This window comes from Molothrus aeneus, chromosome 25 (assembly GCF_037042795.1).
Source record: "Molothrus aeneus isolate 106 chromosome 25, BPBGC_Maene_1.0, whole genome shotgun sequence".
NCBI lineage: Eukaryota > Metazoa > Chordata > Aves > Passeriformes > Icteridae > Molothrus > Molothrus aeneus.
In genome coordinates, this window is record NC_089670.1 from 2759583 (window position 1) to 2786079 (window position 26497).

Genomic DNA, 26497 nt, shown 5'->3' on the forward strand with positions numbered 1-26497 from the left:
GCCAAAGCCTCCCCAACTGTTTGTATTTTGCTGGCACTGTCCTCATAAAATACTGGCTGAACACTTAATTCGGCCTCTTCCCCTTGCTCCTGCAGCCTTGCAGGGGAAGATGAGAGTGGGCAGGTTGGAGACAATTGCAGGAACATATTGTTCTTCTCTTCTCATCCTGCCAGCAGTCAGTCTGTGCTGGAAAAAGCTCATGAGGCACAACAGGAGAGGAGAGGTGAGGTACAGGGCTTCTGAACCGCCCACTCAGCTGTGCTCAGGAGTTATCTCAGGGCCAAATCACTTTTTTTAAAACCTGAAAAAGGCTGGGTTGAGATCCTCAAAGGAAGCAAGGCCACAGAGTGGGGTTGGAGCGAACCATTCTACCCCTCTACTGGTCCTGGCCCATTTCTCTTCAAATTCCAAGTAGGCTGGAAGGAACCTTGGGCTGCACAGAACCTTGGGGTGCTGGGTTGGGGCTTTGGCTTACAGGAGGCTGGAAAGCAGAAGGGGTCAAAGTAGCAAATAGGTGGGTGCTAGATGGGGTTAGAGGTCCTTGCAGAAGTAGCCACAGTGCCCTGGAGCCTCTTAAGATCACCTTCCCACAGCTGAAAGAATCTCTTCTTCTCCCACTGGCCCACAGAATGAATCCTGCTGGGAGGAGTTCACAGAAACACTTGCAGAGGGATTTTGGTTTCACTTCAGGCCAGTGTTTTGGTACAACCCTGGGGCTTTTACCCCTGATAAGGGTCATGGGACATCTCCTTACCATCCATCTCAGAACCTCCTGCACCCACCCAGGACCATCCCCTGAGCTGCCCTCCCCAAGCCTCAGAACCAAATTACACAAAGGAGAGGGGAGGGATCAGGTAAAAAGCAACACTGAGTAGAAACTTTTTATTTAAAGAACCTGACAGCCTAAAATAAAAGTTGGAGCAGTGGAGAATGCTGAAGAATGAACATGGGCAAGAGATTAAAATCCTTGTGAAGGCACCATCAGCGATGGAGAACAGGGAGGGGAGAGCTCTTCTGGGACAGAGCCTGCAGAGGTGGCACAGCCTGATTCAAGTGTTTCTTTTCCACAAGGTGGCCTGGTCATGTCCCCCAGGACTCACAAGCATCAACAGTCACCTCATGCCAAGCTACCACACTTAAAAGTTTCAAGCTAAACATGAAGGGGCAGCCTGCCTTTGGAGCCAGTCCCAAAATAACACTGCTGGCATCAGAGAGAAGAACACTTAAAGCCTCGCCTGCACACATGTCTAAAAATCTCCAAAAATAGCTCTTGCTTCCCCTTTGAAAAAAACTGTGGTTCCCAATGCCTCACAGGAACTCTGGTTCTGCTCAGTGAAGCCACAAAATAAGCAAGCAGCCCAGAACTGATCTATGAGCACATCTGGACTAGCTGAGATCAGCCTTAAGAAGAAAGAAAAAAATAAAGATTTTAAACAGCATGTGTCAAATCCAGGGACCTTTATTTCTCTGGAATGGAAAGAATTTGCCAGCCTGGACAAAAAATTGCAGGTGGCAATTGTACATTCTTTCAAATAAAAAAAAAAACCAACACACACACATAAGAGTTTGGCTCCATAAATTTCTGTCGTAAGAAACAACTTTGAATTGTACACCAAGCTTTTTACAAAGCATCAATGTTAAGATGTTTTACCGTGCTCTATCACATTCGTGGCAATTTATACAGAATATGCCATACCAAATGCTACATCAGCTTAAGACATTTTTAAAAATTAGTATTAAAAAGATACAAAGGCATCTTGGCTTTCATTTGGGTTTTTTTCCTTTTATTAAGACCATGGGAGTTTTCTTTGTTTGTTTTCCTAAGGAAGTCACTAAAAAAATATAATAACTTAATTCATAAGGACAAGATTGGTTAAAGAATCCAGCCTTTCTTGCTTGGCAGCCCTCTGAGCTCGTACCTCTGCTGCTTCCATGAGCACTGCAGGCTGTGGGGTCTCAGCCTCCAGCTCTGTCCAGCCTCAGTGACCAGGTTTGATCAGAGTTTCCACTGCAGCCAGGAAACATTCCTGGCCAAATGTTAAAAGTGATCTTCGGCCAAACAGGGGGTTTCAATCTGGGCCAATCTCACACGGGTTCAGCCCTTTGTCTTTTGCCTCTTTGTACATCCTTTGGAAGTCTTTGAAACGAGGGGCACAGCCTAACCTGGCCTCCCCAAAGTGCATACGTCCTGTGAAAAGGAAGTCTCCATCTCCTGGCTTCACCCCACACTCCAGCAAGGTCTTTATTTGTCCTCTCCAGTTCCCACTCTCCCCTGTCAGCTGAAAGACTTTGCTCTTCTGCCTGTACAGTTTGTTGACACCAACGTGAATTATGGATTCTTGCTCTTCTGCCTCGTTCGTCACGTTTTGAATGGAGCCTCTGATCACTGGAAACAGAAAAAGGTTTTAAGGATTAATTACACAAAAATGCTTTGGAAGACCCTCCAGGCCTGTGCAGCCAGGGGAACTGACTCACTACAGCAGCCCAAGTTTTGGTCCTTTGTTATTCTGAGAGTTAAGATTATCTAGTAACTTCCAGTATATATTTGCCTTTTTTATAGTTTATATTTGCAATCTGTTCAGCAAAGGGCATGCACAAATTAAATTTAAACTGAAAAATAATTACACCAGAAAAAACAGCATTAATCATGAAGAATTCTAAAAAGAAGATTTGTGCTAAATGCTCCCTGACAACCTACTTTCTGTTCTTCAACCATTACAGATCCAGCTAATGCCAATTTCCCGTTTAAAAAGGGAAGCATGGACAATTAGTGAAACTTTTGGTGTTTTGTCAAGTCGACCAACAAGAAGTAATGGCCTCTCCTAAATGCACCCAAATCCTTGACCTTCTACCATGGTTGCTGTGTCACTCTGTCCACCCTGGGGTGGTGCCAGCTGGGCAGACACTTCTGAACTCCTCAGAGCTCTCCATGTGCCCAGCACCCTCAGAGGACATTTACTGCTGGTGGAGGCTGCGGGAGTGAGGAGAGGTCTGTTGGTTTTTATTGGAGGAGAGGGGACTGGGGAGACAGGAACTCACCAAAATCACTAGTGCAGACAGCCAGGAGGACCTCAGTGTCACTGCAGGGCCGGCAGGGAGCTGCACAGGGAAGGTGACAATTAGCCAAGGACTAGACAGCAGCAAATAAATAAATCCATTTCAATAAATAAACCATTTAAACTAAACAAAAACGTGGCTGACAAACACAGCATGGGCACAATCACTCCAAAGATCTGCCTGGCATCTCTACCACCACAAGAAGTGGGGGCTAACCCTAGAGCCCCCATGAGATTTTTGTACCCAAGCAGGAATAGGGATGTCTTTACTAATCCTGCTGGGATATATTGCCTAGCAGACATTGCACACACTCACTGCACTTATGCAAAAGCTGTTTTGGTTCTGGGTGCATTGGCAGGGTGCTCTGCTGTAAATTCACTTCAGATCATGTGTCTTTTATACTCTGATGGCAAAGCCTCCCTCTTACAATTTCTATCAAGTGCTGTAGAGCCATTTAGTCATCACCACATCAAAGATCCAGGAGGTTACAGAGTGGGGGAGGCAAAGAGGGGAGGGAAATACCCCAAGGCACGTGTTGAAGGGCGTTGAGGCAAAGCGGAAACTCGAGCCCATATCTGCTTGAGCTCAAGCAGCACAAAGACCATTTCCTGTACTGCTGGAAACATTTGGATATCTGCACTAATCTAATCAATGCAAGAATGTGGCTCCTCTTTGTACTCAGCCAGATATTGCTGAGGAGAAGGTGCTGTAGCTGCAGTACAGATGTTTCTATAACACCCTGCTGAGTTCAGGAATTTGCTTATTATTAGGATCTGCCCTTCCTGGCCATGCTCAGTGAGTCTGTCCATGGTGGCACAAGGATCAGAACCTTGTCTGTCACCTGGTGTCACCTCAACATATCACCCAGGAAAATGGAAACCCTGGATCAGCACAGGCACAACTCCAGCAGAGCAGGGCTCCACTGGAGGTGACTGGACAATGAGATTCCATCACACCGCCCACCACCAAACTGAAGCCAAACCCACCCCCAAAATATTTGGTTTTTGAACCTCAACATCTGAAAACACTTAGTTTAGATTCCCAAACAGCCACGGCCTTCCTCTCCCCCACCTGCTTCCCAAAGTTGATCCATTGCACTTAAAAGTAGATTTAAGCCTGTCCATAAGATGCAGCTGGTGCCTCCGATGCTCTGCCACCCTCCTGTCAGACAGCACAAGCCACCCTCTGACACAAGACATGGCAAATCTCTTCTTTTTTCCAGGGACCCAGAAAGGCAGTGATCCAGAAAGAAGGATTATTGAACCAAATCCACCAGATTTGCTCCAGTCAGATGATTCATACACAGTGTAACACGCTGTTTAATAGGATTAAAGGAAACGTAAAATGCACATTTCTGAGCAGGGATATTTGAAGGAATAATTCAAGGAGCTTAAAAAGCTCCAAAAGAAGAGATAAGGAATAGGCAGAATATCATCTGGATCAATCACATTTCTGTAAAGTTTGAATACCTCCAAAGCTTTCAGAAACAAGGCAGCTTTCCCTGCCCTTCTTACCCCACATACTATTTCAGCTCTCTTTTTCAGAAAAGTTTGGAAAATGTGTAATATAATGAGAAATGCAGAACCAGGTGAAGCCTGGACATAACTGGAGAACTGAAATAAATTCAGGCTAAAGATACTTCAAGTTTTAGACTCAAGAGATTTTGATCAGTGGGTAGAACAAATAAAGAAGCTTCATCTGACAAAGAAAATTGTAACAGAATCACAGAATCATTCAGGTTGGGAAAAAACCTCTAAGATCATTGAGTCAAACCATTAACCCAGCACTGCCATGGCCACCACTAACCCCTGTCCCCAAGTGCCACATGCACACAGGTTTTGAGCACTTCCCTGGGCAAGTCTCAGTGTGTCAGTCACTAAACATCCTACTATGGATTTGTTTCATTTATGGCACCTCCCAAATCCATCCAGGGCAAAAATCCCTCTTCCCCAGGCTGCCTCTGTCCAAATGAGGACCTGACTTAGAGGGAACTTGCACAAGTCCCACAGCACTTTCACATGGACACAAGCTCCAAAACAAAGTACAGCTGATGGACATCCTCTAAATCCACAGCTAGATTTCAGATATTTCATTCTGGAAAGACCTTGTAATAAAAAAGCATCTCAGCCTTTTTAAGTCTTGGTTTAGACCAGACACGTCTGTAGTTCATCCAGCCCCATCAGAAAATTGAAAACACCAAAATGACTAAGGCATTTCTGTTCTCCAAAGGAGTGCAACACAAGCAACAGCATTAAAGATGAAAAACAAAATGCTTTAAAAGTGGTTCCTTCCATTTAAATAGACTGACACGGTAATAAATCAAATGAACAAATCTCCATGTGTACACAGAATCAAATCATTTTAATTGTGGACCCTAGGCAAAATCCTGCAGCCTTTTAAATACAAAAGGAAATTAAAAATGCTCAGCATTGCTCACACTGGATCATTACTTAAAACCTGCTTCAGGTCCAGCTGACTCACAGCAGTGTGGTGGCATGTGAGCTGCTTTAACAACCATTCTCCACCACTCATCTCTGCAGCTCCAGACAGATGAAGACCAAAAATCCTCCTCTGTGGGACAACTCCCACATCTGCATTCACAGAGTATCAAATAGATCTTGCAAGCGGCAAAAACAAGGTATGGAAGCACAGATGGAAAGCAAGTTGTGAAGGATTACTGCTGAGGTAAATGGACCATTAAAAAGCAAATAACATCCCCTGGCTACAACCAAAGCCTGATTTCTACAAAGGCTCATAAAAGAGAATAAATCCTTAGGAGGTGGCAATGCCTACACTTTCTTTTGAACCACAGCCATGAAGGAATCTGTGTGTTTAACACAAAAGTTCGTGGCTTTAGCTGCAGTTCAGCACTCATTCCCTTTGGATTGGGCAGCAGGTGCTCTGCTCCATCCATAGGTCAAAATAACACACACACCTCAGGCTAGAACAGGAAGCATCCTTTTAACTATAAAAAAATAAATTTATAAAAAACCAACCCCAAGAAAAGCACTTCACTCATGCACAGCAGGTGAAGATGTTCATTTTCTGGGGAACTGGGCCTGGTTACTAAACAAGGCAGCTGTGTTTGCCAGATCCTGACTCCCTGGGGATGTCTCGAGGGCTGCCCAGGTTCTCACATCCAAAAGCAAGCCTATGAGCTTGCAACAACAATATCAACGTCAGCTGCTCTAATTCCTTTAAACTCCATGAGCCAAAGAGCCTTAATTCATACAGCAGCAGGAGAGAGGTGGGAAAAAAAAAAAAAAAGACATAGAAAAGCAACATTTTACTGAAGTTCTCTAAAGCCCAGATGCCTCTAGCTCAGCTCCAGCAGCAGTGGCATAAAGCCTGCATTGTGCACGACGGCCGCCGACTCTCCTGGGAGTGCCTTTGATGGATTTTGACAGTATCCTGACCTGGAGTAACCTGAGGCAGCCCTCTCCCTCCAACACCCAGAGCCTCCAAAGGCCTCTCTATTCACCTCCCCGCAGAGGGAGATGTAATTACATCATTCCTCACAAGCCAGCAGTCATGTCCCAGCTGCTTTGAGCGATTTGCCCTCTGAACCTGGTGTTAGTGAGGAGGACGAGGCGATGCTAACAATAGACCGCACTTGTTGGCCAACAGTTTTGTCAAACACGTTGCTGGTCCTCTCCTGGACCTCTCCACAGGGAGGCAGAAATGCTTGGTAAGAGAGAGGGATGTGCCCTGAGGAGATGCCAGCCTCAGGTGGCTCCCAGCTCTGCCAGCAGCAGGGAGCTGGGCTGTCTAGAAGGGATTTTCCCCAGTATTGTGGATGATTTGAGTGCCCCTTTAGTGCTGAGTTTACACTCTGCCCAAAGAGTGGTGGGAGGTGCTGCTGGCCTGTCTCAGCTCACACACACAGCTCCAGTCCTTCCCCCTTTGATTTGTGGGCATACATCCCTTCTTTCCTTGGAAAAGAGGAGGTGAGGCTCTGGAGGGGCCGTGGTGGAGGATGGCAGCTCCCTGCAGGACACATGGAACCGAGACGTGCTGGCTCTGGCTGCAGGCATCACACAAACCACATGAAGGGGCCTGGTCTTCTTTTGAAACATTTGTGTTTCAACAGCCACCCATGGGTCTGACTGACCCGACCTTACCCCAAAACCAGCTTCCAACCCACAAGAAAGAAGTTTCTTCTGCCTGTCCAGATTTTTCTCAACACACTCCACAACATCACAGCTATCAGAACCCTGCTGCAGGTCCCTACCCACCATCCCAACACTCAACAGTGAGCCCAAAAGACCTTCTCCATCCTGTGTCCCCAGAGAGGCTGTGCTGAACACCCACCCCTGAGCCAGCAGCACACACAGGAAGAGACACATTTTAAGCAGAAGTGAAAATGTTGAACACAAAGTAATTGCAGAAAACCACTTCACCGAGGAATACCCTTTGGTTTGGTGAAGAAGCGGCTGCACGCGTGCCGTGTGGTGAAGGTGTGGATGCTGGGGGAGGAAAGCACAGAGCTCTTTATCTGCTCTTCCACAGCACACATCACCCACACCTCAGTACTTCTGAATAACCCTTTGATGAGCAGTCAGGCCTTTTTAAGCATCAAGAGCTACCAAGGAGGTCCAAGCAGGGCTGAAGTGTTGTTTTCTGTTCGTTTTTCTGATTAAAACAAGAAGTCTCTTCTCTTCAAGACATTCAGATGGGTCTTGTTGCAATCCCTGTACTGCAGCACCTCCAGGCACACCCCTGTGGGGCCACAGACCCATCTCCCTCAGCCTGACACCAGCATTAGTTCATATGGAACAAAAAAACCCACCCACACCTTTCCAATTCTTGCTGCCAGCTCTGTAACTGGCAGCTCTTGCTGGCAGCACCCAGACTGGAAAGGGCATCATAGGATGAGTCTCCTTCCTGGAAACACAGAGTGCAGACTTCCCAGAGCAGATTATAAAAATAGAGATGTGGTTTCTCCAATAATGGTGCATTTCTCTGTTGTTTCTCTGAGTCCTAAGCAAAAATTATGATGTCTCAACTGATTACTGGATCAGTGATTCAGATGAGAGACAAGAGTTTAGGGACAAACATCATATGAGCAAGAAAAAAAATAATAAATCTTGCCCTGATCCTGCTTTAACTAATTACAAAGTGAAATAAATCCTGCTAATTATTTCTTCTTAAGTATGCCTGTGCTTCCCCTCTGAAGGAGCATTTCTTCCATGAAGCAAACCTCTCACAGCTCATATCCTAGACAAAAAAAAAAACCCCTGCTTTGCAGTGGAGGTGGACAGGAATTTGATAACCACTCTGGTTTACCAGGCTGTGACTAGTCCTTTCCTTTTCTTGATACACCTCAACTTTCCTCACCACCTCAGAAAGCTCTTCCTGAGCAAGCCAAAACAACACTCAACCTCAAAACTCTCACAACCCCCACACTGAAACACCACCTAGAACTACATCAATGCAGCTGCACTGTCAGAGCATTTTGTGTTTAGAAAGAGCTGGAGCTGGGGCCAGCAGAGCTGCATCCAGCACACCTGCATTGAACACAATACCTGCAGCCACACACTGGGGGAAAACAGGGCCAGGAGACACCTAAGAGCCTCTCCACAGCTGGGCTGGAAATTACTGACACCCTGTCACAACACACAGAGGAGCTCTCTCATCACTCCTTTGTTTTACAAGGTTTTCCTGTCTTTGGATGGGGTAGGATTACAGAGCTTTCTGCAAGCACTGCACTTTTCCCAGCGTGTCAGTAGGAAAACAGCAAGTCAGGGAACAAACAGGAGAGCTGGACTTGTCCTGCTCCTGGCCCTCTGGATCAATAAACCTCAGGCATGGGACCACAGAATCACAGAACAGCCTGGGACAGAAGGGACCTTAAAGATCCTCTCATTCCCACCCCCTGCCATGGGCAGGGGCACCTTCCACTATCCCAGGTTGCTCCCAGCCCATCCAGCCTGGCCTGGGACACTTCCAGGGATGGAGGAGCCACAGCTTCACCAGGAACCTCCCCATCCTCAGAGCAAAGAATTTAGCATTAATCTCAATCTCTCCTCCTTTAGTTTAGAACCATTACCCCTTATCTTATCATTATCTGCCCATGTAAAAAGACAGTCTCCCTTTCTTTTGTTAGCCCCCTTTAAGCACTGAAAGCCACAATGAGGCTGTGCTTTGATGAATGCAAGGTTAATGCTGTGAGTAACATCATGAGAGTTTAGTGCTCTTCTGAAGGCAGAAATGTTCATCCATCCCCCTGTTTGCTAGAAAGTCAATCTGAGCCCCTGTGCTGAGCAGAACAGACAACCTGGGACAAGGATCATGGGCAAAGACACAAAACTCAAAGATTCCCTTCTTCTTACAGCCAAGATTTGGTACAGGACAAGGTGGTGGTGGTGGAGCAGCTGAAACAACATCCTGGTGCTGCAATGGAATCCTTCCCTGAGCTCTCTGTATGAAGAAGGGACACCAGTGATTTTACCCCTCCAGAAAAGGAAGTGTCAAATCCCATTCCTTGCCTTCTAACACTCAGTTCAACTTGCCCATATGTACAAGTTTCCAGAAATAACCTGGAATATACAGGCACTGGCCAAGAACAGTTTAAACCTGCAAATAAATTTAATGAAATGCAGATTTTGCAGGCTGTGGCATGGACTATGACAAGAGAATCGAGTCAATACCACTTCCTTCCTGCAAAGAAAGAATAAAAAAAGCATATTGTAAAACCTCACTATTAGAGATGTGATGACCTTTGTGTTCTGAGAAACGTTAGGACAAGAGATCATAAACCAGAAATTTATCTTTTCACAGAATTGTCTTCCAAGAGGGTATTAAAGTCCCTAAGTAGCAAAGATTAACTATTTATGTAAACAATGTGAGGAAGAGATTTGGTACAAGGCAAGCTCTGTTTGCAACAGTTTTCAAACTGAAATTGGCTCAGCAGGTCCAGAGCACGTAAGGATCCTTTGGGATTGATGCCTTTTTGCTGTTCCAAGATGCAGCAGCCATTCTAACAAATGAGCTGAAAGGTCAGCTAGAAACACAGCCATTTGTTTAAAATTTAAACCAAAGCAAAACAAAAGGAATGAAAAACCCACAGAGCAGTTTTTATTTAAGCAGCATTAAACATTGTTAAACTCCACCTCCATGCACGATTTGCATCAAGCCAGGAGAAAGGATGAAAAGTGTCACAGCTTCAGGACACCTCTTGCTGTCCCTCCTCTTCCTCCTCTGTGGCAAACCCCAGCACTGGGGTGGGCAGAGACAGAGCAGTGACTGGATCAGTGCCAGATCCCAGCCCAGCTCCTACACTTACCCACTGCATCACAGCTCCAGAAAAACCCTCAGTTACAGTCAAGCCTGCAAGATATTGTGTCCAAAAAGCCCCACTCAGCAGAGCAGATGTCCAGTTAAATTAAATTCCTCTCTCTGCACTTCAGCAAAGCAGAAGTGTCTCTGCAGCCACCCCAGCCCAGGTTCCTGGGCAAGCAGCACCTGTACACATCTGCTTCTTTCTTTTTTTCCTCTTCTCCCTCCCTAACTGCAATTAAAGGGAAAAGATGGCAGCAAGATAACTGCTGGGAATTCCTCCTGCTCTACAGGCACAAGACACCACTATAAAGCCATAAAAAAGCAGCTCTATTTGACTATCTCACAGAAAATCCCTCCCTCCTTCCTCAAACCTACCTCTACTGCCCAAGGGGGATTAGGAGTGGCAAGCATGAGGAGAGATGAGCTGCTGGAAGCCAGAGGTGCCTTTGGATGGTTGAGGAGCTCCTGTGATCCCCTCTGACCTGCAGCAGAGGGCTGGGGCAGTGTCCCTTGCTGTCCCCACAGAACATGCCAGCACTGCACCCCTGCCACACAGCACCAAAGGAAATGCTTCCCTTGACTCAAAACCCACACAGACTTAGGGCTTGGCTCATCCCCTCCCAAAATTCACTCTGGAAAGATTTCTTCTTTCTTCTAAAGAAAACATCATGCCAAAGCCTTGTAAAAGCTCACAGGGGTCAGATCCAGGAAAATGTGAAGTTATTCAGTTTTTGATGTCCTGTTGGGCTTTGTCTCTCCTAGCTAACACAGAGCTCAGCTGTCATGCAGTGCTTGCACAGCAGAAAATGAACAAGTAAGGTGTTTTTCACTCCCATGCCCCGGGGAAATTGTGCAGCCAAGCACTTCTCCCTGCCCCTGCCAGGGCTACAGGAGAGGCTGGAGCCAGCACCTACTACCAGGCTGGAGCCCTGCCAGGAACACAAATCCTTCCCTCCCTTCTCCTCCCCTTTGGTTCGGTCCATTAATGCCTCTGATGGAGCAGAGGAATAGAATTAAGAAACAAGTGGCTGGTTAAAGATAAACCCTGAGAGTGGAGTAATGACAGATCAAAGATTAAGTGAGTCTTTAAAGGAAAAAAAAGAAAGAAGCATATGTGCACTCAGCTCCACACAGGTCCTTCTCTTTCCTGTGTCTAGAAATCAAATTCTTTTTGGTACGTGGGAGAGCTCTGAAGGAACAAGGCCAGCTTTAAAACCATGTTTGTTTGATCAGTGTATTTTTGAGAAGGGTTGTGGAGGGGCTGCATCTCCACAGTGAGAGATCTTTGATGCTGTAACATTGTCCAGTTAACCTTAAAAAAAGCCACTTAAAACTTTTCATTTGTAACAGTAAAAGCTTTGAGATACATCACCTTTTCTTCCTTAAAAGCACATCCTGCTTTGTCATATCAAGCCCATTCACCAGTTCTACATAGGAACAATTATTTTCTCTCAAATTTCTGACACCCACTTGCAGATAGAAGCAATTGATGCAAAGCCAGCAGCAGTTCTGGTGGGCAGAGGGGCATCCTGTACAGACAGGAATGATCCTGGGGAGCAGACAGGGCAATGGGTGCCAGACCAGCTCTGTGTGCATTTCCCAGCACCTCTGATCACTGCAGGGCTTCAGTACAGAAAGGATAAGGGCAAATGTGCTGATGCCCATTGCAGGAGTTAATGCTCAAATCCCATAAAGGAGTCAGGAGGTGTCTGTACAACCCACACCAAAAAATCCTTCCACAAATCTGAACCAGAAAAAGGTTAACTGGACCAAGGCTGTGCTAGGGCAGCAGCTTTTCTGAGCCAGTATTAAACCTCCCAAAGTTAGACCCAACATATCACAGCTTTAGGTCCAGGATATCTTCCAAGTATCTGTGCAATATTTCAGTGAATATTTGCTGGCTTCTAGCACAGATCGAGGCGAAAGAGATTTTCTGTCCTGCAAATCAAGACTCCAACACAGGAAAGATCTGGCCCATGTTGCAGTCAGTGGGAAGGGGAATGCAGCTTCCCCGCCCTCTCATCCCTTCTTTAACTGCAGCCTCAGGAATTAGCAAACTAAACAGTTCTGCAGAGCAAGCACAGAGCATTATTAAAGACTGCCAAGCAACTGGGCTGGACTGCAGCTCTGTTTGTGGGACCATCTTTGGTGGTACACAAAGGTCAGGGCAGACAGAGCCCCAGCTGCCCAGACAATACACCTGACTGCTTATTGGTTTTGACTGCCCACTGAGTTGAGAAATAAGCTAACGGCATTCGTGGCCAGTCTAGCAAAAATAAGCTATTTTCTATCCCCCTGTCCCCTGCAGCTGTGTATTTATCACTGCAGCCCCATTGTCACCTCCTCTGCCCACTGCAAAACCAGCTCCTGTCCAACATCAAAGGACAAGCAGGGCCAGAGAAGGTGCTGGCAAAGCCATTTTCTTGGGAGAAGGAGAGATTAAATTAGGGAATCCACCCAATTTTGGTGGGGGTTTTAAGTGAAGGCTTCTTAGTCCAGCATTTTTCAGACCCCAAAACATCACCCTTGCTCAGTTCCAGGTGATGTATGGGTGTGTGCATTCCCTGAGCATCAGAGCAGCACTTTGAAACCATTCCATACAGGAAAAAAAAATAAAAAATCAAAAACTTTGTTCTCAAACTCTCCCACCCAGTCAATCATTCACCACAAACCTGAGCAATTCAGGCACATGAATAATAGGAGCAGGTTTCCAGCTTCTCAAAATTATTCCCACTCCAGGCAGTGTTAGAGAGCAGCCAGCCAGATCCAGCTCCGTGCTGCTCCATGACACGAGGGGCAGTGACAAGCCCTCAAAAACTAGCTTTAAATGTGTTCTTTGCACACTAGGGCTAGGGAATGATGGTTATATTTTCATGGTTAGTTTGTACCAAGCTTTGGATACTATGGGAAAGATAAAGTTAGTGTGGACAGGCTCCTGCAAGGAGGGGAAGCACACACACACACAAAAACCAAACATTTGAAATCTTGTATCCTAGAGCAGGAGTGTCAGAAGGATCCCTTATACAGGCACTAATTGCAGTGTGTTTTGAGAACTACAATAAAGGCTGTTTTCTGATGTTTTTCTCTTAAAACTTGTTTATGACCTTTTAGAGAAAAGTCAAACAAATCATCAAAGCTTTAGGTGCACAGGTGAGCCACCCAGCAAGGTGTGCTCAGGCTTATAGGGCAGATCCCTCAACTTGGCTGTTTATTATTCATTGGCTGTTTATTATTCATTGCCTGTTTATTATTCATTTCTCCAGAAGGCCCCAAATGAGAGGAGTGCAGCATCAACCTATTCCGTGCACTTCATGGAGTCACAGGATGGTTTGGATTGGAAAAAAACCTTAAAAACCATCAAGCTCTAACCCCTCAACCCCAAGAGTCTTAACCTGCACAGAAAACAGGGAGGGGAGAAATAAAAGCAAGGCATTTCCCTCATCTGACGGGGTGGGTTGGATCAGAGCCCATGCAGCACCCAGTGGTGCTCCCTCTCTGCCACACAGGGCAGTGCCAACACCTCAGATGGTCACAGCTACTCGGGCAGAACGTGTGCTGGGCACAAAGGTCATGGGCACTTTCAGCTGAAGCGTTCCAAGTGCTCCTTTCCATCGCCTCTCCTGCCCACAGCAGCGAGGAGCTCAGCCATGGTCGCCCTGGCAAAGCGAGGGCACAGCAGGCACGGCCTCTGCTCACCAGCCTTGGCACAGAACACCTCAAAGTTTCCACTCTGACAAGAAGTGAAAAACACACCAGTGTGAGGATGGTGAAATACTGGAACAGCATCCACAGAGTAGTGGTAGATGCCCTAAACTTGGAAATATTCAAAGCCAGCTTGGGTGGGGCTCTGAGCAAAGGGTCCAGGGAAGGTGTCCCTGCACACTGCACAGGGTGCACTGTAAAGATTTCTCCCAAAATAAACCATTCTGTGATTCCACCACCTGCTGCCTCAGGTTACAAAGCTAAGCACCACATCCAGCCTCCAAGAAAGAAAAAAAACCCTAAAGACTGGATATTTGTGAGGAACCAGAGGAAAGCATGAGACTGGGAGCCTGCAAGGTGGAATGACAGCAGAGCCCTGGGATGATTCCTGCAGAGATAGGGCAGACTGGTGCCCCACCTCTGCCAAACACACTCTGCATTAAGGATCAGAAGTTAAGAAGGGTGCTTTACAAAGTCATTTGTCAGCAGAAACACTGGTATAGCCCAAAGACTTCTGAGCTTTCTGAATTTCTGATCTGATTTCTCAGAGCAGTGAATTAACAGCATACAGGAAATAGCTGAATACTGTAAATTACTTAACTGGATTTATCCAGTTTTGCCTTGTTTTTCAGATACCCACACTAGTGTTGTACCTCCTATGTATTCATATTCTCAGCCAGGTACCCATTAATAAAGAAAACATATAAACCAGTTAATAGCATCTGCACTAAATCTGTAGATGCCATCAAGATAAAGGAGCATTTTTGTTAAAGTTTGACTTCTTTACTACACAGAAGCAGGTGGGTAATGAAAGGGCTTTCAATATACCCCCTGAGCTCTGACAACTAAATTAAAAACACCCCCATGAGTGTGCAGTGGGAAGAGCAAACTGCACAGCTTGAACAAAGCTGGACCAGGGCTTGATGAGACACTTTTGAAACACAGACTTTAAGTAACAGAATAAAGCTTCTTTGGTGGGACAGGGAAGAGGACTCACCTTCCTCTCCAAAACTTCTGGCCAAACCTACAGATTCTTGTTTCAGATTAGTTGAGCAGAAGGTGAGGTACTCAAAAAGTAAATTATTCTCAAGGGACCTTTACAGTTTTCATAGAAATTTAAAGCAAGCAGGCTGCTGTGGTGCAAGGCAGACCTAACCCAGGCACAGCTGAGGAGCTCATGTGGGTCAGAACCTTCAGAAAGCTTGTAGGGACTACATGGCCAGACCACTTTTGCCAAAACCTCCATCTCTTTGTCAATATGTCAGCCAGTGAATGGCTGACACTCAGAGTATTTTCTTCCTGCACAAGCAGAAAAGATTACAATCAACAGAATTCAACAACTCCTACAAGTTCTGCTGATTCTCCAGTGGCCTCAGGCCAAAATGTCACAGTGCCTCAGTTCTTCACTGGGGCAAACACTGAGGCTGCAGAGCACGAGCTGGAGTTAATGGGCCATCGGCGTGGATGGGAATGATAGAGGGGTGCAGCCCAAAGCCTAATCTGAAATCAAAAGCACTTTCAGTCAACCATCACTTTGGATATGAAGAGAGAACTCACCCATCCAGATGCCTGAATTGTCAAGGTGACCCTTCTCAGGGACTACTCCCATTAAATGATGTCAGGCATGTTTGCCTTCACTCCTCTTCCCATCTTAAGAAAGTACAACTCCACAGAAATGGACTTTTTTTGACTGTTACTATCACAGTAAAAAACTTCCCACACCAGATGTCAGCAACCTGAATTAAAATCTACCAGTACAGCACAAATTCCTCCTACAGTTAGGAAATTTTTGAGAGACTGTGGTAAGGCAGAGTCAGAGCCAAGAAAAGGGTTAAGTCCCCAAAATCTGGAAAATTGTTAAGACTGCCCTGTGTCATTCAACTTTTCAAAAAAAAAAAAAAAGGGAAAGGGCAATGCAGAACCTGCATCTGTTTTCTACTGAATTATTTGCTAGACTCTGATTAAGTGGGAAAGAATGGCTGTAAACTAATAAAACTTGAGGATTTCTAATTAAACCACAGGCACCATGCCAAGCATTGTTGATTTGTTGATGCACCCTGCAATGTCAGGACTCTAAGGACACAACAGGTCATTAAAGTATTAAACAGATGACTTACACCCTTTAATCAGCGCTGGGATGCCAGGTTAGGAAGAGAGAGTAAATTCAAGGGCAGAGTACAACAATTATCACCAGGAAACAAGCCCAGCATTTAGGGAAAGCAAGGAGAAGTTGTTAGCAAGTAGTTATTGCACAAGGAAAGGGCTGGATTGCTGAGCCCCACACCTGGGTCTTTCATGATAGGCATCTGAAATAGCAAGGAAATCATGCAATATTTGCAATTTTCAGCTCTCTGCCATCAGAAGAAACACTGCAGCTTCCTCCGCCCGGCACATCTCAGACCCCATCTACAACAGCATCTCACATCTTTGTCACCTCTTCACACCTACTGCCAGCTCTGCTCAACTCTGTCAAACTGCAACTGAGACACAGCAGCCTCTTCTTCCAGAGTGCAGCAGCCAAAATCACCAGCCACGCTGGTGAACAAGGGCCTGAAGTAAGGGTGGTGGGAAATGCAGAACCTTAAACCCAGTTTTCAGCTCCTTTAAGGTCAGCACTTGCCTCTGACTTGAGCCTCCTCTCCAGGGAAAAAAGTCTTCAGTGATTGTAAACTCCCCCTCCAAGTGAGCAGCTCAGCATTTAGTCTGAGGTTTCACAGGAAAGCTAGAAGCAGCTCCAGAAGAAAGGAGGTCCACAAGCTGCAAAGAGCCTCAAATAGGAATTGCTCTGTGGAAGCCTCACAAGGCAGCTATTTGGCACTTCCCCCAGACGTACAGATATTTATAGGAAAATAAAACTGCTCATCTAAGTGAGTAGTGGAAAGAGTCATGTATGGCATTTTCATCGTGTTTTCACCCTGCACAGCCCCTCCCCAGAGTCTGGGGATCCAAAAAAAGGCAAGAGAAATAATTTAAAATACAATAGAGAACCCCAGTTTGCCCTGAAGGCTCTGCTGATGAACTATTAAAAAGCTTCTTCTAGCCAAACAAGACACTTGGAGAATGGAGCAGATTCCCCACCACATTGTTTCATAAGGCAGCACTGAAATTTAACCAGTGTCTGTTACAGCTGAAAATACAGCAGTCACTGAAAAAGTGATTTAATGTGTCTATTAAAGAGGAAAGCTGTAATTGGATGCAGTCCTCAGTTTGACTTCTGAACGTCCCTGAAAAAATGCTCCCATCTGCTTTAAAAATGTCCAAGATTTTATGTGTAAAGAAAAGCATTTAGTTCTGAAAACACAGCGGTTTGTGCTGGTGAAGGATGTCAGCAGCAAGTCCTCAATGAGCAAAGCTCAGGAGAAACCCTAAGGGCAAACTAAACCCAGCAGTGATAAGCAGTGCTTCTGTCACATTATTTTACTATATGCAAAAGCAATTTCAATTCTTTTGGAAAATAAAAGAGCACAGGACTTTTCTTAGTAAGCCTAAGTGACTTCTCATTAGCCTGTGTTTCCATCCTCACAGCCTGACAGAGAAGGCAGCACCGAATCTGGGAACATTCCCCAAATAACTGATTAAACAATGTATTTAATGTCTTCTGCAATGGAATTTTACTACATAGCTGACATTCTGCACAATGTATTCATCTTTGCACAAATGATCTTACTGGGAAAGCAGCTCAGCAGAGATGCCCCACTTCATTTACAGTAATTTTGGATGTGGCAGAACAGTCTGCTTAAAATGCAGAATGCCCAATAATAAGCTGCCACTTGTGAGCATGGCAAAAGTAAAGGAAGTGACCTCAAATTTAAAATATTTGTGTTTATATTTTTTTTTGTTTTAATGGCAAAGCTGCCACCTGTCAGTTCCCGAGGTTACTGCATCAGCCCTGAGCCCAGCTCTGCTCAGCTGAGTCCAGCTCAGAGCTGCACAAAAGTAAAGCCCCATCCGAGCTGGCGTGACAACATTTACCACGGGCAGGGCTGCACAAACACACAAACAGACAACCCAGAGCCTGGTGTGGAAAGGAGCCAGGGAGGGGAGAGGATGGAACAAGTTCTGCAATCACTTAGCCCACAGAAGATAGCCCTGGAAGATCCAGCTGCAGTTTAATTAGTCACAGCACTGCTTATCAAGCAGCATCTCGGGCAGAGCATGTGGCATCAGCACGGCAGAGTCTGGCCAGCATCCACAGAGCTCTTGGGCCACACAGCCTCACTGAACATCGGGTTTACCCCGGGCTGAGTCATCCCAAGTGTGCTCTGAGGACTCTTCTCGCTGCCTTCACCCAAAAGAGCAAAGGCAGCCCACATTTCAAAAGAGAAATCTGGTTGAAACAAATCCTAAACCTTGAAATCCTTGCAGTCATTTGAGATAAACTACCCTAAATCTGCAATTCCTTGGGCTATTCTGGAAACCTCCCCTCCTTGGTTTTGGAGATAAAAGCTAGAGGCAATCCTGAATTGGGTAAGATGCATGAACCAGATATCCCCCGTCTAAAGGGAATTCCCCTTTCACCCTGTCATCCTCCACAAATGCCAGTTTTTCTTCTCAAACTGTCTAATTGCTCAGCACACTTAGGTCACACCTGCAGCCATTGTTCCAAATGCTATTTCGTACCAGACTTTACAGGCTTGTAAGATCTTTCAGTTTGTCCACTCCTCTTTCCTATAAGTTTTTCATTGGAGTAAAACTCCTCCCCACAAAACTTGTTTTTCATAATGGTTGAGAGAGAAGACAACATTGTCCTGTAAAATTATTGAGGAGCTCTGCCATGACACAGTAATGCTCAGGAGAGTGTAATAAGGAGAGCTGAGGAAGGAGCACACCATTTTCCTTGTTTGAATAAAAAAAAAAACCACAACAGAAAAAGCAATAATTAGGTCAGCAAGTAGCACTACTTGCAAAGGGGAAAAAAACACCAAGGAAAAGGAGTGCCTCCTTGTTCAAATGTTTATTATTCAAAACATGCAGTGGGGTCTTAAAAACTGAGTAAAAAAGTAGTTAGAAAAGTGTTACAGCAAGGCTGGGAAGCCCAGGAGAGTTCAGTGTAGGGTAAAGCCAGCTCCTGTAATCCACCCTGCCCCTGCAAGGGGAGAATCCTGCACTGTGGCCCTCAACAAATCACTGGAGCTCAGCCCATGCCACCAACTTCCAAAACACAACAACAAACCAAAAACCAAATCAATTCTTCTGCAATCGCTCTGTTTATAAAACACGTCCTTAAAAGCACACGAAACTCACAGCCAGCCACTTTCCCACTCACTCACTCACTCACTCACTCTCTCTGCCATCTGTTACACATCCAATACAGGAGGTGGGAGTTTGCCAATGCCCCAGAACTCACCAGAAGCTGTGTGCAAGTCAGCTGCTATCCCCTTGCTCATCAATTCGTACTGGAAGCCTGTAATCTTCCTGCTAATGTCCTGCTGAGGAGTGGCCTCCACAAACAGCCCCCCCTGGTCGTAGCCAAAGCAATAAACTCTGCTGGGGCTGCGCTCTCCATCTCGCACCAAGAGTTTCAGTTCTCCAGTTTTTTCCAAATAAATATTTGCTCCTGCAGAGTCTTTGAAGGGCTTTATGCAAACAGTCAAGTGTTTGTAAGAGGCAGGTGAGATATTGGGTCTCAGGTTGACTATGAGTGCTCCCGTGGGGTACATCCACTCGATGGAGCCCTCGGAGCAGCGGAGGTAGACCTGTTCAACATCCTTCCTGTGAGCCTCGTGGGTTAAGCCACTGCAGGAAGAAAGGGAGAGAGAGGAGGTTAGAGAAATGACAGAGCTAACAATGGGAATGTCAAACCTTTCAAAACACCCAGCGAGAAATGCAGGAAGCCCGGGACATCACTGGGTGTGGGCCCATCCAGCTCAGCAGTGCAGGTCTCTTGCAACATTTCAGCCTTAATATTACAGGACAATTTTAAATCATCCCCCAGAAGAAAATGTCCAACCACTAGTAATAGGCTTCAAAATTAAATAGGATATAAGCACATGATCAAAAGTAATTAAATCACTACAGGCTCAGGTACTGCCCATCAGCTGAGTAAAACATGTAGGCTCTAACTCCCTTCCTGGTGGCTCAATCCAGCATGTTCTCCAGCTTCACAGATCAGACTCCACCTTTTTCCAAGTACTTTGTTCCCCTTCCAAGTCTATATTCCCAATGGATCTGAAACTGGGAGGGGTGCCAAGCTCACCCTGTAAACTGCAGCAAAAGCATTGCTCTACGTGCTACCAATACCCTCTAGCCCAGCTGGGCAGCCCCAATCCCCACACTGGGAGGTAGAAAGAGGAGAGGAGACACCTCTGTCCCTTGTCATAGCTGGGGAAGCATTGAATGTGCTGCTTTTTTTGGTAGGAACTTGTTCCTCCCTTGCTACCCAGTGTGACATTTAAGCTCAGTTTGCCATTTTCACTGATGGGCTACGAGCAGACACAGAGCTGTGTTTAGCAAGAAAGAGAACACGTGGCCATTTACTATGGCCAAAAATGAACAGCCCAACAACCATTTCACAGGGACACAGGGATGGGCACAACAGGGTCCTCCTAAGGACCCAAGTTGCCCTAAGTGAGGGCAGCTCTGAAAAACCCCTGCTGCCCATCAGTGATGCTGCATCAGGCCCACCAGCTCTCTGCCAGAGTGACTCAAAGCCCTAAAACACTGCACAGGGCAGGCACTGCAGCTGGAGGAACAAGCTGTGGGAAGCCTGATTGATTGGCTGCAGTATTTGGGTTATTAGGGAAAAATCCTTCAGGCCCAGTCTCTGTCCTGTCACAAACCTATTGAGTAGGAGCAAATGACTTCACCACCAAGCTTGTTTCTTCTCCTCCTATGCTCTAAGCACCTTTTATCCTGTGCCTGTAGAGGACAACCCAAAACCAGACTCATGGGTCTGCTTTGCAGGATTTTAGGGAAGCTTCCCAACATTCCCACTTGTGGGCAGATGAACCAAGATGAGAAAAAAAAATTATTTAAAAGGTTTAAGTCGGAGGTTACACAGGAAATCTGTGGCAAAAACGTATTTTAGTGTAGTGCAAGTGATGACATCAAGTCCTGGTTCCTCAGCAGAAACCTCCAAATACACAGTTCCCCATCCCAAAGACGTATTTGGGTACTGAACAGGGTCTAAATTCAAGTCAGCACTTAGAAAGTAACTACAGGCAATGTGTAAAAGGGAAAAAACCCAAACCATATGGTTTGCATTTACTGTTGACGTGACTCATTATTGTGAGTGTCGGTGTGACCTACTTGATAGAGGTTACACGAGGAAGCTCAGAAAGAAAAAAGTCATATTTAATAACAATGGAGCCTCCAAACATGTGCTTTTGAAGAATCTTGAAAGCCACATCAAGAACACAGATGAGGAGGAAAGAGGGACAAGCTTTTAACCTTTAGACTCTTGCCCTCAAATTCAGTAGTACTTAACACATTCAGGAAACTTTACTTGCAAAGGGATATTTCAAGTTGACTGTAAATCCACATCTGGTCCACCAAATCAGTTTTCACCACAGCACACACATGATGCCACTCAACAGAAAACACAGAAGTCTGTTTATGTGCAAGCTGCAAATAAACAAAATTAAACAGTGTAAAAGTTTTCCTTCAGCAAAGGGGCAGAAAGTTATCCCCACACATCACTTGTCCCTGCTCAAGACATCAAAACAAGCTGCAGAGGTTTTGCAGGACTCAGACTGGCACATTCCAGCCTGAGTGCTTAAACAGAAGGAAGACACCAGGGGCAAAACTCTGAACTCATGCAGTGAAACTTCTGTTGCAAGTGATCCCAACAACACTGAGGCAGTGAATTTCTGCCAGAGGAAAAAAAAAAAAAAAAAAAAGCTTCATTAATTTTGTTCAAACATTTATGGTGTTCAAACGAAAACAGGGTGGACTCTGAAATTATCTTCTGAAAGCCAATTATATCCCACAGGCAAGAGTGATGCCATTAGACAGATACATCAAGCACGAGTACCTGCACACATTAAGCCTTATAATAAAGGATGACTCAAAAGTTAAGCAGATTTCAAAATACATGTTCACATTATTTAACAGCAACCATCATCATCCAGTAAAACCTGTCACTTTGCTTGCAGTCAGGATGACTTGTCCTCACACTGAGACTGTTAAACACCAGGTTCAGCTCTCACCCATCAGCCCCACCAGGTCCACACAGTAATGGAGACCCAGGGGCCTTTTTATTCTCCAGACTCATTGGAGTTTTGGTTTTTTTGATTTTATGGAAAGGACATAGGGCAGGTGTTTCATGGTTGCAGTGATGGATGAGCCATCCACCCATTTTAAATGTGGGCTGTTTATTGGGACTTGCTTCTATAACAAGCTACTTTTACAGCTACTTCCTCATAGCAATCCTGAATCACTGCATCTGTCTCCTTGCTCTTCTCCCTTTCTGACTTCAGCCATCTCCTTATGTTTGCCCTGAAAAACCTGTTACAATATCACTGCAGTGAGCTGCTATGCTGCAATGTGGAACAGGTGTTATTTAAAGAAAAAAGAAGCCAGAAGAATATTCACACTATCTACTTCAGTTATTTATTTATTCCATTAAAGACGTGCTGAAGAGCCCTACAAGCACCCACGTCCTCCCTGCACCCTGCAATGAACACAGGGAACTTTTGCTCCTAAATTGGAGAATTTAATAAGAGATGACAGTCTAGAGAAAATTAAGAATTCCTCAGAGCATCCACCATACCAAGAGCAAGACTGACGGACAAAAGCAGCCACATAAGAGCTGAATTCTCTGTCCTACAGTCAAACATGCCAGGCCAGCATATTCTCTCAGCCTGACACTGAAGCACTTTTGCCCAAAGCATCACGAGGTCATTGCAGCACAAAAACCTGAAGTTACAGCACAAGTAATAACTGGACACATCACAGTGAAGTTTCTGCTTTCTCCTGGACAAAGCTTTCCTGGAAGCTCTCTGACAAGCTATGCATTAAGATGCTATTATGGCTTGTACTTAAATTGCAGGTGTCAAGCTGTGCATTGCATCAGATTTCCCTGGAAGCATCCAGAGGAATCCTAGTGAAGCTCTTCATCCTGCTCAGGGGTATAAGCTCATCACTTCTCCACAAGCTAATAGGGAAAAAAACCCCATATCCAGAATGTTTTGTTTTTAAGAGTGTTGCTTTTAACATAGACATCTATCTTAAGGTGAGAAAACACTTTCAGGTTTACTACAGAAGATGACACGACTCCCAAATCCACCAGCACAAGCCAACCTATGACTCCACTCTAGGGAAAGACTATGACATTAAAGTTCATAACTTTTCCTAACAGTCAAGGTAAAAATCATCACATGACTTCAAAATATTAGATTTTGCATTAAAAATAGTTCTTTCTACCCCATATAACTCTTGGTATCCACACTGGAATATTTAATTAGTGATATTTACTGGTGCATCAAATGACTTTCTTTCCTTCTCAAGCTCTGTGTTTTTAGGACAAGTCAGATGATATTGAGTGGCCTTAGACTGCCAGCATTTCTGACAACACCTGTTTGCCACCAGTAAGGCCTAAGTCAGCCTGGGTTACTTTATCCCCTCCCAAAACTCCAGCCCACCTGAACTCCAAAACTCTCCCACAAGTGAAACCACCCAGACTGAACTTTGCTCTTCCTTCCCTGCTCATCCAACAGCTTCATCACAAAGCTGTCACCACTTCAGCTCACCACAACAACAGCAGGTGAGTAAATCCAAGCTGGCATTTCCAGGTTCATCCCAAACCCAGGTACAAGATTTCACTCCCCCCCAGCCCACACCCCCTTAGCTGACACTCAAGGCATTGCTTATTCCAACCCTGCTCAGGTGACACGAGGGGGTCACTGCTCGGTCTAAGAAAACAGGACAAAAATAACAGCAAAACAGGACAGAATTGCAAGGGTTTGTCACCATTCTTTTAAAATATTTGCTACAGTAGCAGGTGGTAAGGTCCAGGTAAGGAGTGCAGCTGGGAGGCTTTGGAATGCTTTGGTACAGCATTTTCAGGGGGAATTTTTGTATGTCTGTTTTGGGGGGGATTTTGATTGTGTTTTTGTTTTGGTTTGGTTTTTTGTGTAAAGAAAAATGACAAATTAGGAGTTTGCCAGAGGTTTCATCCCTATCAAGCAGGTTCATCTTCAATGAAATTCACTGTGATTAACATCAATTATCGATAAAACTCAAAAAAAAAGTGAATACAAAGCACCATATTTCAGATAGTAAGAGATTAGAAATCATGATGCTGAAAGTCAATCCAATTGTTTCCCCACTTTGAATTCTCTCTACTCCAAAACACTCCATTGATATAGGCGGGCCAAACTTTTAAATTAGAGAAAGTCACATCTGAAGAGTGCATTAGAGTTAGGAACTATTTTACTCTCCAAGTAAGTCTGAACCAGCAACACTTGCTAGCTGAGCAGAGCTGCTTTTTTAAACCTATAAAGAGGAGAGAAGGTCACAGACCCAACCACACGCGTTAAACATATTACAAGCAATTAAAGGAAAGATAATTTGGGAGATAAACACTTGAGAACTGGAGAGGTTTCTCAACCGGTGCAATTAGAATAAATCAGCAGCGCGGCCGCTGTGCCAGCCCCCGCTCCCGGAGCTCATCACCACCACCACCATCATCATCATCATAATCATCATCATCATCATATCCGCGGGACGAGGGAGCGGAGAGTGACCCCGGGGCTGAGCGCCAAGAAGGGAAGGGAAGGGAAGGGAAGGGAAGGGAAGGGAAGGGAAGGGAAGGGAAGGGAAGGGAAGGGAAGGGAAGGGAGCAGACAGGAGCCAGCAGGAGCCCCGGGGAGGGACGCGCTCCGCAGGTGCAGCGCATCCAGCGCCGCTCCGAGCCGGGGCTGCCGCGCTGCTCCCCGGGCGCGGCGCCGCCTCCGCGGAGCGAAGATGGTTGCGGGGAGAAACTTCTCTGCAGCGGACTTGGCACCGCCCTCCCTCTCCCAGCCCCCCGAACAGCGCCGAGGGGAGCCCAGCCCGCCCCGGCCCCTCAAGCCCGCCGAGGGGAGCCCAGCTCGCCCCGGCCCCTCCATCCCTCCCTGCCCGGGGCCGCTGCCCAGCGTCTCTTCGCGGTGAGCCCGCCGGGAGGGAAGGAGGGAGGCAGAGCCGCCCCCGGCCCCGGCTCTCCGCCGTCCGCCGCCCCGTTCGCGGGCTGGGCAGCACAGCGGGAAAAGTCTCCCTTTTGTGCTCGGCATCAGCATCTTCCCCCGGCGGGACGGCGATGGACGCGGCAGTCCCCGCTCCCCTCGGCCCGGGCGGGATGCCCCTCACCTCCCCTTCCAGTTGCACAGGTCGCTGGAGTACTGAGCCGCGGCGCCGCTGCCCAGCAGCAGCCGCAGCCCCAGGAGCAGCGGCAGCAGCCCGGAGACCGGGGCGCTCCGCATGGTCCCCCGGGCCGGTGCGAACGCGGTGCAGGCGGCGGGGAGCGATGTGCAGGCACCGGGGCTCGCCTACATGGTGGGGGGAGCGCGGCAGGGCGGCGCGGCTACCCCATGCCCGGCTCCCGCATCCCGGCTCGGCGCGGCGCCGCTCGGCTCTGCCGCTCGCACCCGCTGGCTGCGGGCTCCCAGCTGAGGGGCGGGAGCGGCTCGGCCGAGGGCCGGCTCCTCCTCCCCCTTCCCCCTCCCGCCGCTCCTCCTCCGGCAAGGCCGGCGCTTGCTGCGCCGGCAAAACGCGGCGCCGGATCGGGAACAGCGGCCGCCCGCGGCTACGGCCGGTCCCGGGCTCCGCCGCTGCCCCGAGCCCCCTTGGCAGAGATCCCGGCCCGGGGTGAGAGCTCCGCTCCTGCCCCGCCCTGCTTGGGCTCCCCCGAGCTGCCCTGTGTAGGAAGGGGTGATGACGGGCAGGACCAAAGGGAAAGTTACTGAGATGCGCTCTCTGCGCTGGGGCGGCCCCCAGTGACCCGCACCCTGTCGCCAGGGGTGCATCCTTGGGTGCCCGCAGGGACCCGCACCCTGTCCCCGGGGGTGCAGCCCCGGGAAACCGCAGGGACCCGCAGCCTGTCCCCGGGGGTGCCTGCACTCTGTCCCGGGGGTGCAGCCCCGGCTGCCTACAGTGACCCGCAGCCTGTCCCCGGGGGTGCCCGCAGTGACCCGCAGCCTGTCCCCGGGGGCAGCCCGCAGGGACCCCCAGTCTGTCCCCAGGGATACCCGCAGTGACCAGCACCCTGTGTCCAGGGGTGCATCCTTGGGTGCCCGCAGGGACCCGCACCCTGTCCCCGGGGGTGCATCCCTGGGTGCCCGCAGTGACCCGCACTCTGTCCCCGGGGGTGCCCGCAGTGACCCGCACTCTGTCCCCGGGGGTGTCTGCACTCTGTCCTGGGGGTGTCTGCACTCTGTCCCCGGGGGTGTCTGCACTCTGTCCCCGGGGGTGTCTGCACTCTGTCCTGGGGGTGCCTGCACTCTGTCCCCGGGGTGCAGCCCCGGTGCCCGCCCTGCACTCG

At 47.2% G+C, this 26497-nt stretch overlaps 1 protein-coding gene across 1 annotated transcript; it reads right to left on the minus strand.

Moving 5' to 3' along the window:
* Positions 1–855: 855 nt before the first annotated feature.
* On the minus strand, positions 856–25601 carry METRNL (meteorin like, glial cell differentiation regulator). Its single transcript, XM_066565581.1, has 4 exons — positions 25327–25601; positions 19388–19776; positions 3040–3099; positions 856–2386 (listed from the first exon to the last, which is right to left on the minus strand). The coding sequence occupies exons 1-4, from the start codon at positions 25437–25439 to the stop codon at positions 2070–2072; spliced, it is 879 nt and encodes a 292-aa protein (XP_066421678.1). The 5' UTR covers positions 25440–25601; the 3' UTR covers positions 856–2069.
* Positions 25602–26497: the final 896 nt, after the last annotated feature.

Excerpts from the sequence above, each read along its gene's own strand:
- METRNL (XM_066565581.1), bottom strand. The coding sequence starts at position 25,439 with ATGCGGAGCGCCCCGGTCTCCGGGCTGCTGCCGCTGCTCCTGGGGCTG. Across the intron at positions 19,777-25,326 it reads CTGTGCAACTGGAAGGGGAG|TGGCTTAACCCACGAGGCTC; the intron begins GTGAGGGGCATC and ends TTCTTCCTGCAG. Across the intron at positions 2,387-3,039 it reads TGTCTGCACTAGTGATTTTG|TGATCAGAGGCTCCATTCAA; the intron begins GTGAGTTCCTGT and ends TTCTGTTTCCAG.